The sequence below is a fragment of the Tiliqua scincoides genome, chromosome 2 (assembly GCF_035046505.1).
Source record: "Tiliqua scincoides isolate rTilSci1 chromosome 2, rTilSci1.hap2, whole genome shotgun sequence".
In the NCBI taxonomy this organism is placed as follows: domain Eukaryota; kingdom Metazoa; phylum Chordata; class Lepidosauria; order Squamata; family Scincidae; genus Tiliqua; species Tiliqua scincoides.
The window spans coordinates 267,074,788-267,092,294 of NC_089822.1; the positions used below are offsets into that span (position 1 = coordinate 267,074,788).

The following is a 17,507-nucleotide window of genomic DNA, read 5'->3' on the forward strand; positions in this document are numbered from 1 at the left end:
TTTATTAAATACAAAGGGTTACATAAAGTTACAAAAGGCAGCAAATATTTGCTAGAGGCATAAATTATTATTATTATTATTATTATTATTATTATTATTATTAACAGTATTTATATACCGCTTTTCAACTAAAAGTTCACAAAGCGGTTTGCAGAGAAAAATCAAATAACTAAATGGCATAAAACTTCTAGGAACCATATCAGCATTAAAATAACAAAGCTAACTTGCTATCTCTATTATTCCCTAATTCTCACCTGGGTCAGCTTCCTTTTGTAGATCTTTCAGCTCCAGGTTACCTCTGAGGCCACATGGCCCTGGTGGACCAGGCTCTCAACCTGCAGGATGTTGCACCCACAACCTTTTCCACCCAAAAGACTCCAAACACCCCCTTGGGCTTTGTTCTTATACTTCTCATCCTAACAGGATGGAGGTGACTCTACTTAAACTGTCCAATCAGAAACTCTTGGGGACAGAATATTCCCGAAGTAGGGCTGGATGCTAGTCCTCTTAGTTCTCCCCTCCCCACTGGAGGTCTACAGCTGCATTCCACCCTGATGAGTGCCTTTCTGTCTTTGTAGGTGCTACATTATCACCTTCCATTGGGTTGTAAATTTCGTTGGCTGTTGTTACTCACATCCTTGCAGCTAGGAACTGCAAGCCACTTCTCTGTTACTGGTTTAGTTTGGTTCAGGCTCTACATGCTACTAGGCCTAAACTGTACATATTCATGACACTATCACTTCCAGGTAAATGACATCACTTTAGATTATAAGAGCCCTGCTGGATCTGGCCAATGGACCTGCAGACACTCACGCAGGGCTCCCCACACCCCGGGAAGGCTGCTACAGGGACTGGTAAGTACATCGCAGTCCCTGCAGCCCCCCTGAGTGTCGCAATCCTGGGAGTAAGCCCCATTGATTATAAGGGCTTACTTCTGAGTAGAAACGCATAGGGCAGGACTCTTAAAAGCTAAACATCCCACCTGTGAAAGAAGCAGGACAGCTGGCAAAGGGGAGGGCCGAGTACGGAGGGGGAGGCAGGAGGGGGAGGAGAGGGGATTGCTTTAAAAAAAACCAGGGAGTGTTTGCTGAATTTCCCCCCCCCCCCGAGATGATACAAACTCTCCTACTCCAGCAAGCCTTCCCAAGCAAGCCTTGGGAAGCCTTGGAGACAGTTGAGGGTGAGCAGAGAGCCGGACTACAAGTCCCAGAATGCTCTGGGGCAGAAGAGCTTCCATGATGGCAGCGGCCATGAAGGGCTGCAGAAGCGGCAGCAGCAAAGAGGAGAACCTGCAGTGCTGCTGGGAGGCTGCCTGGGACAAAGAAGACGCAAAACACACCACACTGAGAACTGCGTCCTGAGGGCCGCCCCTTCTACTGTGGAGTGGAGCGGCGAAAGGGGAGGAGAGGACGGACCTCAGGCAGCAGGCGGGGTAGCCTCCTCCAACTAAACATCCCACCTGAGAAAGGGGAAGGAGGGGATTGATAACAGCTGCCTTAGTTTCCTTCCATCCAGAAGTGTCAGGCTGCAGTGTATTTGCTCTACGCTCTCTATTTGCTGTCCAACACTACAGACTCTATGGAACTGTATGGAATTTAGTACAACGCGTTCTTTGTTAATCGCGCAGAGTCATGGAACAGAACTAAAAGGGTAATAGGCTCCACCTGTATATGGTTTTTCCACCCAGAGAATTCTTTCATGTAGAGCCAAGCCACCCCAGCCACTGAAGCTTTTTCAACACTCCAAGCACTGAAATGGTTTCTCCCCCCTGTGGGTTCTTTGATGCACAGTCAAGTCTGATCTCTGCCTGAAGCTCTTTCCACACTCCAAGCATTTATATGGTTTCTCCCCAGTGTGGGTTCTTTGATGTGCAGTCAAGTTTGAATTCACATTGAAGTTCTTTCCACACTCCAAGCATTGAAATGGTCTCTCCCCCCTGTGGGTTCCTTGATGGACAGTCAGCTGTGAGCTCTGAATGAAGCTCTTTCCACACTCCAAACATTTATATGGTTTCTCCCCAGTGTGGGTTCTTTGATGCCTAGTGAGTTTTGCCCTTTCACGAAAGCTCTTTCCACACTCCAAGCATTTATATGGTTTCTCCCCAGTGTGGCTTCTTTGATGCACAGCAAGGTTTGCCCTCTGAGTGAAGCTCTTTCCACACTCCAAGCATTGAAATGGTTTCTCCCCCGTATGGGTTCTTTGATGTGCAGTCAATTTTGAATTCACATTGAAGCTCTTGCCACACTCCAAGCATTGAAATGGTTTCTCCCCAGTGTGGGTTCTTTGATGTGCAATCAAGTTTGAATTCGCATTGAAGCTCTTGCCACACTCCAAGCATTGAAATGGTTTCTCCCCCCTGTGGATTCCTTGATGGACAGTGAGCTGTGAGCTCTGAATGAAGCTCTTTCCACACTCCAAGCATTTATATGGTTTCTCCCCAGTGTGGGTTCGTTGATGCACAGTCAACTCTGATCTCTGCCTGAAGCTCTTTCCACACTCCAAGCATTGAAATGGTTTCCCTCCAGTGTGGCTTCTTTGATGCATAGCGAGGTTTCCCCTCTGAGTGTAGCTCTTTCCACACTCCAAGCATTTATATGGTTTCTCCCCAGTGTGGATGCTTTGATGTACAGTGAGATTTGCCTTCTGATTGAAGCTCTTTCCACATTCCAAGCATTTATAGGGTTTCTCCCCTGTGTGGGTTCTTTGATGTGCAGTCAAGACTGAATTCACACTGAAGCTCTTTCCACACTCCAAGCATTTATAGGGTTTCTCCCCAGTGTGAGTTCTTTGATGCAAAGTCAGGGATGGGCTGTAACTGAAGCTCTTTCCACACTCTATACATTTATAGGGTTTCTCCCCTGTGTGGGTTCTTTGATGTGCAGTCAAGCTTGAATTCACACTGAAGCTCTTTCCACATTCCAAGCATTTATAGGGTTTCTCCCCCCTGTGGGCTCCTTGATGGATAGTCAGCCGTGACCTCTGAATGAAACTCTTTCCACACTCAAAGCATTGATATGGTTTCTCCCCAGTGTGGATTATTTGATGCTGAGCGAGGTTTGCCCTCTGAGTGAAGCTCTTTCCACACTCCAAGCATTTATAGGGTTTCTTCCCTGTGTGGATTCTGTGATGTATAGTCAGTTCTGATGTCCGCCTGAAGCTCTTTCCACATTCCAAGCATTGAAAAGGCTTTTCGCCTGTGTGGGTTCTCTGATGGACAGTGAGGCGTCCCTTCTCACTGAAGCTCATTCCACAGTCCAGGCATTTATAAGGTTTCTCCCCTGTGTGGGTTCTTCGATGTACAGTCAGGCCTGATTTCTCACTGAAGCTCTTTCCACACTCCAAGCATTTATAGGGTTTCTCCCCGGTGTGGGATCTTTGATGCCTACCTAGTGATGAGCTGTCACTGAAGCTCTTTCCACACTCCAAGCATTGAAATGGCTTCTCCCCTGTGTGGGTTCTCTGATGGACAGTGAGGCATCCCCTCTCACTGAAGCTCATTCCACACTCGAAGCATTGATATGGTTTGTCCCCTGTGTGGGTTCTTTGATGCAAAGTCAGGTGTGATCTCTGAACAAAGCTCTTTCCACACTCCAAGCATTTATAAGGTTTCTTCCCTGTGTGGATTCTTTGATGTACAGTCAGGTATTGTCTCTGTCTGAAGCTCTTTCCACACTCCAAGCATTGAAATGGCTTCTCCCCTGTATGGGTACATTGATGTACAGTCAGTTGATGCCTCTGAATGAATCTCTTTCCACACTCCAAGCATTTAAATGGGTTCTGCTCCCTGTGGATTCTTCGAAGTGCTCTAACTTCTGATGTACTGCTGACCATCTTTGCATGTGGAGGGCATTTTTGCTTTCTCTTTATAGCATTTTTTCGTGGATTGACTGGGATGACACTGGAAGCTCCACCCTGAGCACTACCAGATATATTTCTCCATTTCTCTGTCTGCTTTCCTTCCTGCTTCTTTGATCTTCCTTCAAGTGCAGCTTTCTTCCCTGTGTGGACCTTATTTTGGGAAGAAACAGAGGTGCTTGGACTGAAGGCATTTCTCCACTCAGAGTGTTTCAAAGATTTCCCCCCTGTGTGGATGTTGCTGTGTTTATCAATGTTGGTTGTGCAACTGATCGTTTCTCCGTGCAAAGGACACTTATTCCTTCTCTTTCGTTTGGGATGTTCCTGCTGGTTTGGGATTTCATGGATGTCATGTCCCTGACAAGGAACAGATTTTGTCGTCCAGGCTGGTGCTGTGCTTCCCTCCTGCCTCCCTGACACATCCTGGACTCTCCAAGTCTCTTGTTCTACACCAACAGCAGCAGCTTCCGGTGACACTCCACGAGACTCCCTGTGAGCCTCACTGTGTTTCTCGTTGCTTCCTGAAACAGAAAGAGAATCTTCAATAGAGCAGTGTTCTTAAATCTGTGAGTCGTGTAGTGGTTTGGGAGGTGGAATAAGACCTGGAAGATCCAGGTTCAAATCCCTTCTCAGCCATGAAGCTTCCTGGGTGACCTTGGGCAGGTCACTTTCTCTCATCCTCACCCACCTCACAGGGTTGTTGTGAGGACAATAGGTGGGGAGCAGCCGTATATACTGCCCTGAGCTCTTTGAAGGAAGGGTAGTATAAAAATGTGAAAAATAAATAATAGATAAAGCCTCATTTGAGTGTCATGGCAACCTTCCAAAGCCGGTGCAAGGGGGGGGGCTTGGATCCACTCTTATAAAGGTTCTTCCTTATCAAAACTGAATTCTTGATATAATCCTGCACAGTTTCATGTTGCTGTCTTGACCCACAGCTCCTAAGCCACCACTCTGTTTGCCACTTTCCCACCTGGAGCCACCACTCTGTTTGCCGCCCCAGCCCCTGACCCCAAAGTAATGGCACTGATGACATCATGTCACTGCAATCACTTCCAGAATTGCACCAGGAGTTCCAGCATCTGGCATGATTCTGTGCTGCTCTGGGGCATGTCTTTCGTTTCCCCAGAGGAGACGAGTGACGCAGCACAGATCACAGAGTGGCCCAGAATTGCACCCAGAATGGCTGTGAGTTGCGGCCACTCTGGTCAAAATTCTGCGCCACCCCCTCCTCTCCTCCTATATACAATGGGGTGGCCTAGAGGGGCGGAACGCTGGGAGTCGCAATTCCTGGCACACTGCCACTCTAGGCCACCTCTTTCCTCTCTTCCCATAAAGTGACGGGTGGCCTAGAGCAGCAGCACACTAGCGGTTGTGAAGGGAGTGTGGGAGTTAAGGCCCCCCCAGAGTATTGCATCCAGTTCTGGTCGCCACATCTCAAAAAGGATATCAAGGAGATGGAAAAGGTGCAAACGAGAGCAACCAAAATGATTACTGGGCTGGGCACCTTCCTTATAAGGAAAGGCTACAGAGTTTGGGGCTCTTCATTCTAGAAAAGAGGCGGCTGAGGGGAAACACGATTGAGACATACAAAATGACTCAGGGGATCAATACAATGGATAGAGAAATGCTCTTTAGGCTCTCACACAACACCAGAACCAGGGGACATCCACTAAAATTGAGTGTTCAGAAAGTTAGGACAGACAAAAGAAAATATTTCTTTAACCAGCGAGTCATTAGTCTGTGGAACTCCTTGCCACATAAAGTGGGGGTGGCATCTGGCCTAGATGCCTTTAAAAGGGAAATAGACAAATTTCTGGAGGAGAAGTCCACCATGGGTTACAAGTCACGGTAAGTTTGTGCAAGCTCCTGATCTTGGAAGTGGACTACCTCAGAGTGCCGGATGCAGGGGAGGGCACCGGGACACAGGTCGTGCCTGTTGTCTTGTGCGTCTCTGGGGCATTTGGTGGACTACTGTGAGATACAGGAAGCTGGACTAGATGGGCCTTTGGCCTGATCCAGCGGGGCTCTTCTTATGTTCTTATGTTGTTCTTATGCGTTGTGCTGAGAGTTGCTCAAGACCTCTGGGAGAGGAATTGCACCCAGAGTGGCTGCCAGTTGAGGCTACCCCAGCTGCGATTCAGCCCAGTTCTGGGGCACCCACCCCCTGTCCTCCTTTATAGGAGGGAGGCCAGCCTAGAGCAGCTGTGTACTGGGAGCTGCAAGTCCTGGTGCACTGCCGCTCTAGGTTGCTCCTTTCCTCTCCTCCTTTACAAGAGGAGAGCAGGGGGGCTGAACCAGAAGGTTGCTAAATCCCAGCCTTTGCCAGGAGCAGGAGGCTAAATGCGTGGTGGAGGAAGAGGCTGGTTGTTCTGTCCCAATAAGTGCGGCACTTGGTGCACTTGCCCCCATATCCCACCCTAGATACCCCACGGATGACACATTGCATAAACAAGGAGAGTTTCTATTACGCTGGAGGATCCACATTGGCCACAGCTCCCTCTGGTCTGAAGCTACTGCTGTGTTAAGCAGGACTTCTCATAAGCAAATTACCTGCTGATTCCTCTTCTTCCTGAACATCCTGGGAAAATGCACACTCCCCTTTTCGAGCCGGGAAATGAAGGCAGGTTTTGGAAACTCCTCTGAGCAGTGGGGGTTCAAAATGCTACATTTTTTCAGGCACCTGGACGCCTGTGTAAAGTGGCACCTCCCCCTCACATTCAGAGTCATGATGGGCTTTGGGAGCATTGCAGAGGCATCTCCTACACGTTGCTCTCAGCATCCAAATGGCTCTGAGGGTGAGGGGCCGCTTTACACGGGTATCCAGGTGCCCCAAAAAGCTTAGCGTTTTGACCCCCCACTAGCTATGCCACTGCCTCCCAGAAAGAAAGAAGGAGATGCTGCAGATTACAGAACAAGGAGGCTTTGCAAAGAGATCTGACTTGAGATGGTCTTCCTACCCCTAAAAGGACACAGCGTAGGACAGAGAAAGAGGGAAGACTTTCAAACTCTTATACATGAACATGCAGCAGAAAAAGCCGTGTGGATCCCAAAGTGTAATGGAAGATCAGAAGATCATCAGGTGGATGATGTGGTGTTGACAGCGATTCCATGTTTTGACAGCTGGTTGACAGCTCTGGGAAGGGCAGGGCTGGCTCCACAGCTGTAATCAATCAAGGCCAATGGAGACCTGGTTGAACACCTGAGCTTCATTTGCCCTTGATGGGACTTTGAATGGACATGGACTGAAGAGATGGCTCAGCTGAGCCTAATTTGGACTTAAAAAGATAGCTCACAGCTGAGCTGAATTTGGACTTAACAGGGGGCTGCAGGATAAAAGGCAGCTTCAGAAGGAGCAAAGGGCTGACCAGAGCAGGACGCTGACCTAACCAGGAGCGGGACCCTGACCCAGAGGGAGACACTACCTGATCCAGAGGAGACCTGACCTGACCAGAGCTTGACCTTGGACGGGGACTGGTCTCTGACTTTTGCCTGCTGCACTTATAAGTTTAACAAGGGAAGCTAATTAGCCTTAAGTGGGCACAAGGCCCAGTGGATTGGGATTTGGCAGAACACAAAGTATCAGTCTAGTTTATAGGAGTCAGTAGCATAGCTGGGGGGGATGCAAAGCACTAAGTTTTGCAGAGAGCTTTCTTTCCAGCGTGCAAGCGGCTCCTCCCCTCCCCCTCCCCTTTGGAGCCATTCCAGGCTGCGGGAACAAAACAGAGGCAATGCTGCTCCCCAAGAATCCAATGCCTCAGTTTTGCTCTCCTGGCACAGAATGGCTATGAAGGGGAGGGGGAGGGGCCTCTTAATATAAGAACATAAGAAGAGCTCTGCTGGATCAGGCCATAGGCCCATCTAGTCCAGCTTCCTGTATCTCACAGCGGCCCACCAAATGCCCCAGGGAGCACACCAGGTAACAAGAGACCTGCAAGGCATCCTGGGAATTGTAGTTCATAAGAACAGCCCCACTGGATCAGACCATAGGCCCATCTAGTCCAGCTTCCTGTATCTCACAGCGGCCCACCAAATGCCCCAGGGAGCACACAAGAGACCTGCATCCTGGTGCCCTCCCTTGCATCTGGCATTCTAACAGGCTATGTTAGAATGCCATAGCATCTCTTGCATGCTGCAGTGGGGCCCCCTGCAAAAATTAGGGCTTGGCTTTGCAGCCCCTCTAGCTCCACCACTGATCAGAGTTCAAGTTCACTGCTTCTGAAACCTGAGCTGGAGCTGGAGTTAATCTCAACTTACTGCCCTCATCCAGGCCCCATCCGACTCCAGGCAGTGCTCCATGACCTGCATAGCCTCCCTGGAATGGGATGGCAAGGACAGATAGAGCAGGATGACTTCCCCCAGCAGCTTTACCTACATGTAAAAAAGCATGGGGGACAAAGCAGACCTCTGTGGCAGACCACACTGTAAAGGTCAGAGCCAGTTATGGTGTGATTGTAGTGGCTGTGTACCATTCTGAGAAGCCACTGGCTTTTTTGTCTATTTTTTCTCAAAAAGCAAGAAGGAGGGAGAAGCACAGGTCAATCAACAAAAGACCACTGGCCACCTTGATGACACACAAGTGAATAGGAGTTCAAGCGGCCCCTCCCCTTTGGGGCCATGCCAGGCTCTACCAGCCCAGAATGGCTCTCCAGGGTTTTGGAGGAGTTTTTAGATCCCCACCTGGAAATGCAGCAAGAACTGAACTCAGAATCATCTGTATGCCAAGCAGCTTCTCTGCTATGGAGCCACAGTTCCCACCCTTAAAGACCTTTGTCGCTTGGGAAACTTCCCATCCTGGCATTTGCTCCCCATTTCTCTGCAAAATCACTGGTGATAAACACTAACAACAATCCATAGCTTTTAGCATCTAGGGCACTGGTGTCCAAACTTTTCAGTTAGAGCCACATTGCATATTTTACACACGAAAATTCACTTTTATAAATGAATAAATGAAATTTAAATGAATCCATCAATAGCAAAAATATCAGCAATAAAAAATATTTTAAATTGTTGCAGGTTGGAAAAAATCTTGTGCCCCCTGATGTGCCCCCAGGCCACAGTTCGGAGACCCCTGATCTAGGGAGATTAAGCAAAGAGGTCCTGACTTACCCAGAAAAGCCACATTCTCCAGATTCTCCAGCATCACTTCTGCATACAGGGCCTTCTGGCTGGGCTCCAGCAGAGCCCACTCCTCCTTGGAGAAAGACACAGCCACCTCCTCAAAGGACACTGGAGCCTGAATGAAGAAAGGAACAGATTATCCCTACCCAAGACACATTTCAGAGACTCAGGGAGGGGAAACCTGATATTTTCCTGCAAAGCTCAACCCTTTCCATTTCAACAATTTAAAAACATAGTTCTTAAGTTTTGTTCATTAGAGTAACAACAAAGAACAAAAAGCATGGCACCAAACTGCTGCTTCCAGAAGACCCCCATGCAGTCCTTCCTCAAGTCACAGAGCCCCCTGCCAGATCATAGGAGACCCCTCCTGCACACCGCACTGGCAGGAAACTCTGTGACACCTCAGTCCTTGTGGTCTGTGTAGTTTTCACAGAATCTGGGAACTGGAGGGTCCTGGTATGTCATCCACTCCAATCTCCTTCTCAGTGTAGGAGCCAGAGCTAGAACACCCCAGCAGATGGTTGCTCTGAAGGCCACTTGCACTGCTTACTAACTAAGGGGAGAACCTTGGGTGTGTCCCAGCAGCAAAGCAGGATGCAAAGAACTTTGTGACACGTCAGTCCTTGCGGTCTGTGTAGAATCTGGCATCTGGAGGGTCCTGCTATGTCATCCACTCCAATCTCCAGCTCAGTGTAGGAGCCAGAGCTAGAACACCCCAGCAGAGGGCTGCTCCAAAGGTCCCCATCAGCAGAGAGCCCATTTGCACTGCTTACTGGTTCGATTGACAGCTGTCACCTTTTCCAGCATCTGGGGCTGAAACTAACTCAGTATGTCCTGGATCCCCTTTGAAGGGGAGCAAAACCTTTCTGTAAAGGACAGTTAGAAAAAGTGCCCCTGGGCATGTGCAGAGTGACTTATCATTCCAAAGGCAACACTTCCTCACCTGTCCTAATAGCACCTGGGACTCAACCTCTGCTTGTCCACCTAGAGCAGCAGCAGAGCCACAGACAGCGTCCTGCCTGAGCAGTGGTCCAGGGCAAGATGGCAGGAAGGCTCTCAAAGGAGCAGGAGATGCTCAGGTTCTACATGTGGGCATCATCTGGGAGAACAGCACATGCACACGGATGGCTCTAGCCATCTCCACTTCTTGGGCACAGTGCTGTGTGGAAATAAGCTCTACTTAAACTAAACAGGCCCAAAACAGTTCACGATGCTGCCTACAGTTACGTCTTTGATAATGAACCTTCATTCCTGCCTCTCTCTGCAAACTGCCCTGGTGAGCTGCAGGGTATTTAGAGCTGCTTCTGAGACAGGTGCTGTGAGCAACCTCCATTCCTGCAAGCAGAGGAGAGAAGGAGCCCTGCCCCTCCTGACTCCCGCCAATGTGATCAGATGATGCCAGTCAAAAGGGGCGGCTGTCACTTGCACATAAGGGCACTCCTGATAGCATTCCTGTGGAATAATCTGCAAATGGGCACCCCCACATCTTGCAGCACCAGAAGCAACAGGAGAGGAAGAAGCCAAGGAAGCGGCCCCTTCTGTTGCTGCTCTCTGTAGGCTTCCCTGGTCACCTGCCCCCTACCTGAGTAGACTTCATAGCAGCCCCTCCTTCTGCAGCCCACGGAGGAGGCGACGCAGAACACGATGCCGAGGCTGCTCCACTGCCTGCAAGAGACAGAAGGGAAGACTTTATGCCTCCAACTCAGCTAAGAACTAAAAGTTTTTCTTCTGGACCCCAGATGGGATCTTCTGCCTGTTGACAGAGTCTGAGGAGACAGCAGGAAGTCCTTCTTCTCACAGCACACCATTACTGCTCAGGAGCTTCCCCAGATGCGGCAAGTCCTGTCACCTCAGCTAACCAGACAATGAGATGAAACGAAGACATAGATGGCAGGTCTATCAGTGTGCTAAAAGATACATGAATCTGGAGGGAGGGTGGGGTGCGATGGGCAGGGGGGCTACTGCCTTTAGGCCCTGCTTCTGCCTGATTACAAAGAGCAAGACAGTGTCCTGCCTGGTGCAAGGAGCTGGTGTTGGGAGGCAAGCTGGCAGTATTGTGCCCTTGATTTAAAAAGAATTAGGGCGCAGTGGCTTTTCTTCCACAACCGTTTGTGTCATTTAACCCACTTCAATATAGTTATTGTACTCTACTCTTTCTATCTTACTGCTGGGCTGCCTAAACCAAGGCAGTGTCCAGAGCCTGAGCAGTGATAATTCCCCCTACTCAGAACTAGTCAGACCTCCCCTGAATACCAAAGGGGCAAGATATTTTAAGGACAGGGATGAGCTGGAGTGGGTTGAGAGGAGGGCGTGGAAGCATCCACTCTGCATTCAGCTTTCAGCTGGTCAGAGCATGTGTGTCTCACCCCATGGCACGGTCTCTGGGAGCTGTGGGCTTCCCTCTCCGGAACAAGGAATCTGAACTGTTTCAAGGAACTCCCGCCATTGTGATTCCCACTGCTGTGATGACAATCTTTCTTCTGGTTCCTGCTTAACGTGAAGTGGCTCTGCCCAGTTCAGATGCTGCAGAAGAGCCCCCATCCGAGCTTCAGGGGAGAGGTCCTCTGGTTCTTCCAGCCTCGTCCCTGTCTGGAGACTTTCTGGCTCCTCTCGCTCCAATCTCAATCCCGGATTCACATGTTCCTCTAGTGCAGGCTGGAAGTGCAGACCCAGAGCTAGGAGTCCTCCCCCTTGCTCCACAGCCATTTCCAGGCAGAAGGGATGCTCCCAGCTTAGCTCAGTCCATCCGTCCTTGACAGCAACTATGGACAAAAAGAACTTGTAGTTCACTCTGGGGAGGTAGGGTGGGCAGTGGCTGGAGGAGCTTCCTCAGCAAGGCTTCATTATATTGGGTCTTTGACCAAAGAGAAGACACTATTCACCTTGAAGGAAGGAGGTGTTGCAGGGAGGCAGTTTACCCAGTCAAGGGATTCTGAGCACCCACAGAGATCCTGTTCTACCAGGTCTGTTGCTGATTCTTCCTTTCAGTACTGAAGATGCAACACCTAATGAAGAGACAGAGAGTTATCTTAAAGGGGTTACAGGAAGACAAAGCAGAGAACATCAGAAATACACAAAGCAAGTCCAAGTGTGGGAGAACTCACAATGTTCCCCCAGGATGATTAGTGGTGAAGTCACAGCAGAGACCAGGTGCCAAGACCAGACCAGGACAGGAGTGCCACGGAGGCCAGAGCGGAGGGTCCAGGGCTCAGAGGTGCAGATTCATTACCAAGAGGGGCCCATAGGCTCCGCATGCTCTGGGTGGCTCCAGCCTCCCTGCCTCAGCTCCATGTTACTCTGGAGGCCTGGGATGGCTCCGAAGGGAAGGTGAGGGGGGTGGGGCTCCCTGAAAAGTGGCGCTCTGCATCCCTCTGGCTCTGCCACTGAGCCAGCACCTTCTCCCCCTCAACCGGGTGCGTGAACCAGACACATCCTGTTGATCTCTGTGCTGGTCTACAAGTGCACTCAATGTGCTGCAAGTGCAGCAGTGCACAAGACACGTGCCCAGCACTTCAGGAGCCCCCCAAGGGTGGGACCTACTTGCTGGCCTGTCTCAGAGCTCTCCTCCACTGGGCCTGTGGGACTCCCTGCCACAGGGGTGGTGGGGCTCCTGTTTGCCCCCGCCCCCCTCTAAGGGACCCCTCTGCGTGCTCCGCCGCCCCCAGCCCCCACCCCCGCCCCCTTCCTCACTTCAGTTCCAGGGACGCTCAGAGCCAGCTGTTCTCCCAGAGCCCTGGAGCCACTCCCGCTGCTGCCCGCCACGGCCTCGCCCCTCCTCGGGTGCTTGCGGGCGCGCTGCCGGAGGACCTCTTGTGGGGGGGCTCCACGCCTGCCTGCCTGCCTCCCCACCCCCAGCCTCACCTCAGCCGCTTCCAGGAGGCGCCGCCATCACGCCTCCCGCGCGGGGCATCCTGGGAGTGGTAGTTTTCTCCTCGCCCTCTTCTGGGCAGGCGCCGCCATCTTGCCTCTGCCGCAGCGCCTCCTGGGAGTGGTAGTTTCCTCCTCTGAGTCCTCTTGGGAAGTCCTGCAGGGAACAGCGACTCCCCTCCCCTCCCCTGCTGGGCAGGATGGCTCTCCCCAGGAGCTCCTGCCCTCTCCTCGCCTCTTGGTGGGTCGCCACCTGACTGTGGTGGGTCATGAAGCTGCCGCTGACAGTGGTGGTGGAACAGGAGGGTGCAGGCCATGCGCAGAGTGACCGAGTTGCTGCAGCCGCCTCTGAGAGCTGCCCCTTCCCTCTTGGCAACAGGGCAGGGGAGGGGAGGACTCTGCAGGGGACACGCGCCATTCTCAGGGTCCCAGTGGCCTTCCGCGCCCTTCTGACCGCAGCACTCTCTGTCCTGGGCTTCCAGCAGCCCCCGAGCGCTCTGAAGGGCTCCAAGGGGGAGCGCAGGACGCAGCAGTCAGAATTACGGCGGCGAGGATGACGTCACCACAAGCACTTCTGGGTCAGGGGTGGGGACGGCACACTCAGAGGTGGCCCCGCATGCCAGAAAGCCCGGCTCTAGAAGGGTCCCAGTCTGAGGGACACGGCCCCAGAAAACACCTGAGAAGGAAGGCCCTCCCTCCGAGTGAACAAATGTATTGAGCCCTACTTGTTGGCAACCTTCAGTCTCGAAAGACTATGGTATCGCGCTCTGAATGGTGGTTCTGGAACAGCATCTAGTGTGGCTGAAAAGGCCAATTAGGGAGTGACAATCCCTTCTACACTGGGAGCAAGTGCAGTCTGTCCCTGGTCTGTCTCCCTGGCTATGGGCCTTCCTTCTTTGCCTCTTAGCCTCAGACTGTTGGCCAAGTGTCTCTTCAAACTGGGAAAGGCCATGCTGCACAGCCTGCCTCCAAGCGGGCTGCTCAGAGGCCAAGGTTTCCCACCTGTTGAGGTCCATTCCTAAGGCCTTCAGATCCCTCTTGCAGATGTCCTTGTATCACAGCTGTTGTCTACCTGTAGGGCGCTTTCCTTGCACGAGTTCTCCATAGAGGAGATCCTTTGGGATCCGGCCATCATCCATTCTCACAACATGACCGAGCCAACGCAGGTGTCTCTGTTTCAGCAGTACATACATGCTAGGGATTCCAGCTCATTCCAGGACTGTGTTGTTTGGAACTTTGTCCTGCCAGGTGATGCCGAGGATGCGTCGGAGGCAGCGCATGTGGAAAGCGTTCAGTTTCCTCTCCTGTTGTGAGCGAAGAGTCCACGACTCGCTGCAGTACAGAAGTGTACTCAGGATGCAAGCTCTGTAGACCTGGATCTTGGTATGTTCCGTCAGCTTCTTGTGGGACCAGACTCTCTTTGTGAGTCCAGAAAACGTGGTAGCTGCTTTACTGATGTGTTTGTTTACCTTGGTATTGAGAGAAAGAGTGTCGGAGATCGTTGAGCCAAGGTACACAAAGTCATGGACAACCTCCAGTTCATGCGCAGAGATTGTAATGCAGGGAGGTGAGTCCACATCCTGAACCATGACCTGTGTTTTCTTAAGGCTGATCATCAGTCCAAAATCTTGGCAGGCCTTGCTAAAACGATCCATGAGCTGCTGGAGATCTTTGGCAGAGTGGGTAGTGACAGCTGCATCGTCAGCAAAGAGGAAGTCATGCAGACATTTCAGCTGGACTTTGGACTTTGCTCTCAGTCTGGAGAGGTTGAAGAGCTTTCCGTCTGATCTGGTCCGGAGATAGATGCCTTCTGTTGCAGTTCCAAAGGCCTGCTTCAGCAGAACAGCAAAGAAAATCCCAAACAAGGTTGGCGCAAGAACACAGCCCTGCTTCACGCCGCTTTGGATGCCAAAGGGGTCTGATGTGGAGCCATCGAAGACAACAGTGCCCTTCATGTCCTTGTGGAAAGATCTGATGATGCTGAGGAGCCTGGGTGGGCATCCAATCTTGGAGAGAATCTTGAAGAGGCCGTCTCTGCTGACCAGGTCGAAAGCCTTCCTGAGATCTATGAAGGCTATAAAGAGTGGCTGTTGTTGTTCCCTGCATTTCTGCTGCAGTTGTCTAAGGGAGAATATCATATCAGTGGTGGGCCTGTTGGCTCGGAATCCGCACTGCGATTCTGGATAGACGCTCTCTTTAGTGCAACTCGGGCAAACAGCTTTCCTACAATGCTAAGGAGAGAGATGCCGCGGTAGTTGTTGCAATCACCCCTGTCACCTTTGTTCTTGTACAGCGTGATGATGTTTGCATCCCTCATGTCTTGAGGTACTCCACCTTCTCTCCAGCAGAGACAGAGGATTTCATGCAGCTCAGTGACGATGATCTCTTTGCAGCACTTTAGGACTTCAGCAGGGATGCTGTCTTTTCCAGGTGCCACGTGAAGTTCTTCTAGGGAAGCTCCTCCAGCACAGGCAGGCACTCAATGTTGTTCAGCGCTTCTTCGGTGACTACATTTTCTCTGGAATATAGCTCAGAGTAGTGCTGCACCCAGCGTTCCATCTGCTGCGCCCAATCCTGGATGACCTCGCCTGTGGCAGACTGCAGAGAGGCAATTTTTTTCTGTGTTGGACCTAGGGCCTGCTTGATACCGTCATATATCCCCTTGATGTTGCCCGTGTCAGCTGCTATCTGTACCTGGGAACAGAGCTGGAGCCAGTAGTCATTAGCACATCTCCTGGCAGTCTGCTGGACTTTGCTGTAGGCAGCTCAGAGGACCTGCAGGTTGTGCTCACTGGGACAGGCCTTGTATGCTGCTTGAGCTCTCCTCTTTTCCTCAATGACTGGTGTCAACTCCTCAGAGTGGGCTTCAAACCAGTCTGCCGTCTTGTTGGTCTTCTTGCCAAATATGGACAAGGCGGTGTTGTAAACGGCATTCTTGAAATGTTCGCATCTGTTGGATGCGTTTGCGTCAGCCAGGCCTGGAAGAGATTCCTCAAGCGCTCGTGCAAATTCCTCCACTTTTCTCTGATCCCAGGTCTTGCTGGTATCAATGCGAGGTCTTCCTTCCTTTTTCGTGTGATACAGTCACTTTGTTTGCAGTTTCACTCTACTGCACACCAGGGAGTGGTCGGTGTCGCAGGCAGCACCCTGATAGCTACGTGTGATCTTGATGCTGGGAAGGCTGGAGCGTCTGGTGAGAATCAGGTTGAGCTGGTGCCAGTGCTTTGATCTTGGGTGTCTCCAAGAGACTCTATGCTAGGGCTACACACACACACACACACACACACACACCCTGTCAATTTACTAACACCTTATTGCAGCAGTTCTCAAACTTTTAGCACTGGGACCCACTTATAAGAATGACAGTCTGTCCAGGACCCATTGGAAGTGATGTCATGGCCAGAAGTGACACCATCAAGCAAATTAAAATAAATAATTATAAATAGTTAAATTAAAATGAAAGAAATAATTAAATAAGGGGGAGCCAGCCTGTTCCACCAAGTGAGTTTTCTCTGTAGCCTGCCTGCAATAACCCCCCCCAAAAGAATCAGCGAGATTTCCAGCCCTCCCCAGTGCCCACTTTAAAGTCCTTCTGTTTCAAGCACAGCAACACAAAGATCCACCTGGCTTTACAAGTCTGAGAGCCCAATCCTATGCCTGTATACTCAGAAGTAAGTCCCATTAGAGCCAATGGGGCTTACTCCCAGGAAAGTGGGGATAGGAGTCCAGCCTCAGAGCTCAATTCTATGCATGTCTACTCAGAAGTAAGACCCATTAGAGTCAGTTGGGCTTACTCCCAGGAATGTGTGGGTAGGATTGGGCTGTGAATGAAACTTTGCAAGTGCCAAATAGAAAACATTCCCCTTATCAGTTCAAGCCTCTTTATTGGTCCTTTCTAGTGGGGGGGGGAGGCTGCCTTCTGGGGCTTTTGTTGCACTTCAGCTCCATTGGATCGGGACCATTCTGGTGCCCTCACATTCCCCTTTGCCTGGCCTGACCACCAGCCAAGGCACGTCTGCCTACTTGCGAGCAAACACTGCTTTGCTTCCCATAGGGCTCCATAGACTCGCAGCTGGGGGAGGGACCCCCTCCTCATGTGTTTTTGGGGGCTGCATTCATTGGATCAGGACCATTCTGAGTTGGAGTCCTCTCAGCCTGCCCTTTCCAATGCACTAAGGCATGTTCGCCTGCTCACGAGTAAACGCGCGATACGGCTCACTTTCACTTTCCTTAGGGCTCCATGCATTTTTTCCTTCTGGTTTTTTGACCATAACTTTTGAAGGAAAGGAGCTATCTCAACGGGGTTTTTTCAATTGTGTTCCACTGTTCATTCCACATCCAACAATGTATGGCATGACACGGTAGCGCCTAACAGCGTAATTTTAGTGCATCACCCCCCAGGGCGCGTCACCACCCCGGCACGTTACCCGGTGCGGCCCACACCCCCCACACCTCCCTAGCAACACCACTGCGCCAGTCACTTTCTCTCAGCCTCACCTACCTCACAGGGTTGTTGTGAGGACAATAGGTGGGGAGCAGCCATATACACTGTAGCAGGTTCCCGGGGCTGTGGGGAGCAGACAACGATCGCAACCCACTCCTGATTTGCGACTGCAAAACCGGAAGTGGGTCATGGTTGTTATTTTGACTGTCTCGGCATGTTG

General features: G+C 51.0%; 1 protein-coding gene across 1 annotated transcript; it reads right to left on the reverse strand.

Annotated features, from left to right (window-relative positions):
• Positions 1 to 1,591: 1,591 nt before the first annotated feature.
• Positions 1,592 to 11,976, reverse strand: LOC136640327 (zinc finger protein 585A-like). Its single transcript, XM_066615373.1, has 4 exons — positions 11,343 to 11,976; positions 10,559 to 10,641; positions 8,965 to 9,091; positions 1,592 to 4,376 (listed from the first exon to the last, which is right to left on the reverse strand). The coding sequence occupies exons 1-4, from the start codon at positions 11,680 to 11,682 to the stop codon at positions 1,735 to 1,737; spliced, it is 3,192 nt and encodes a 1,063-aa protein (XP_066471470.1). The 5' UTR covers positions 11,683 to 11,976; the 3' UTR covers positions 1,592 to 1,734.
• Between the last annotated feature and the right edge of the window lie 5,531 nt (positions 11,977 to 17,507).

Excerpts from the sequence above, each read along its gene's own strand:
- LOC136640327 (XM_066615373.1), bottom strand. The coding sequence starts at position 11,682 with ATGGCTGTGGAGCAAGGGGGAGGACTCCTAGCTCTGGGTCTGCACTTC. Across the intron at positions 10,642-11,342 it reads CCCAGAGACCGTGCCATGGG|GCAGTGGAGCAGCCTCGGCA; the intron begins GTGAGACACACA and ends TGTCTCTTGCAG. Across the intron at positions 4,377-8,964 it reads GGAGAATGTGGCTTTTCTGG|GAAGCAACGAGAAACACAGT; the intron begins GTAAGTCAGGAC and ends TTTCTGTTTCAG.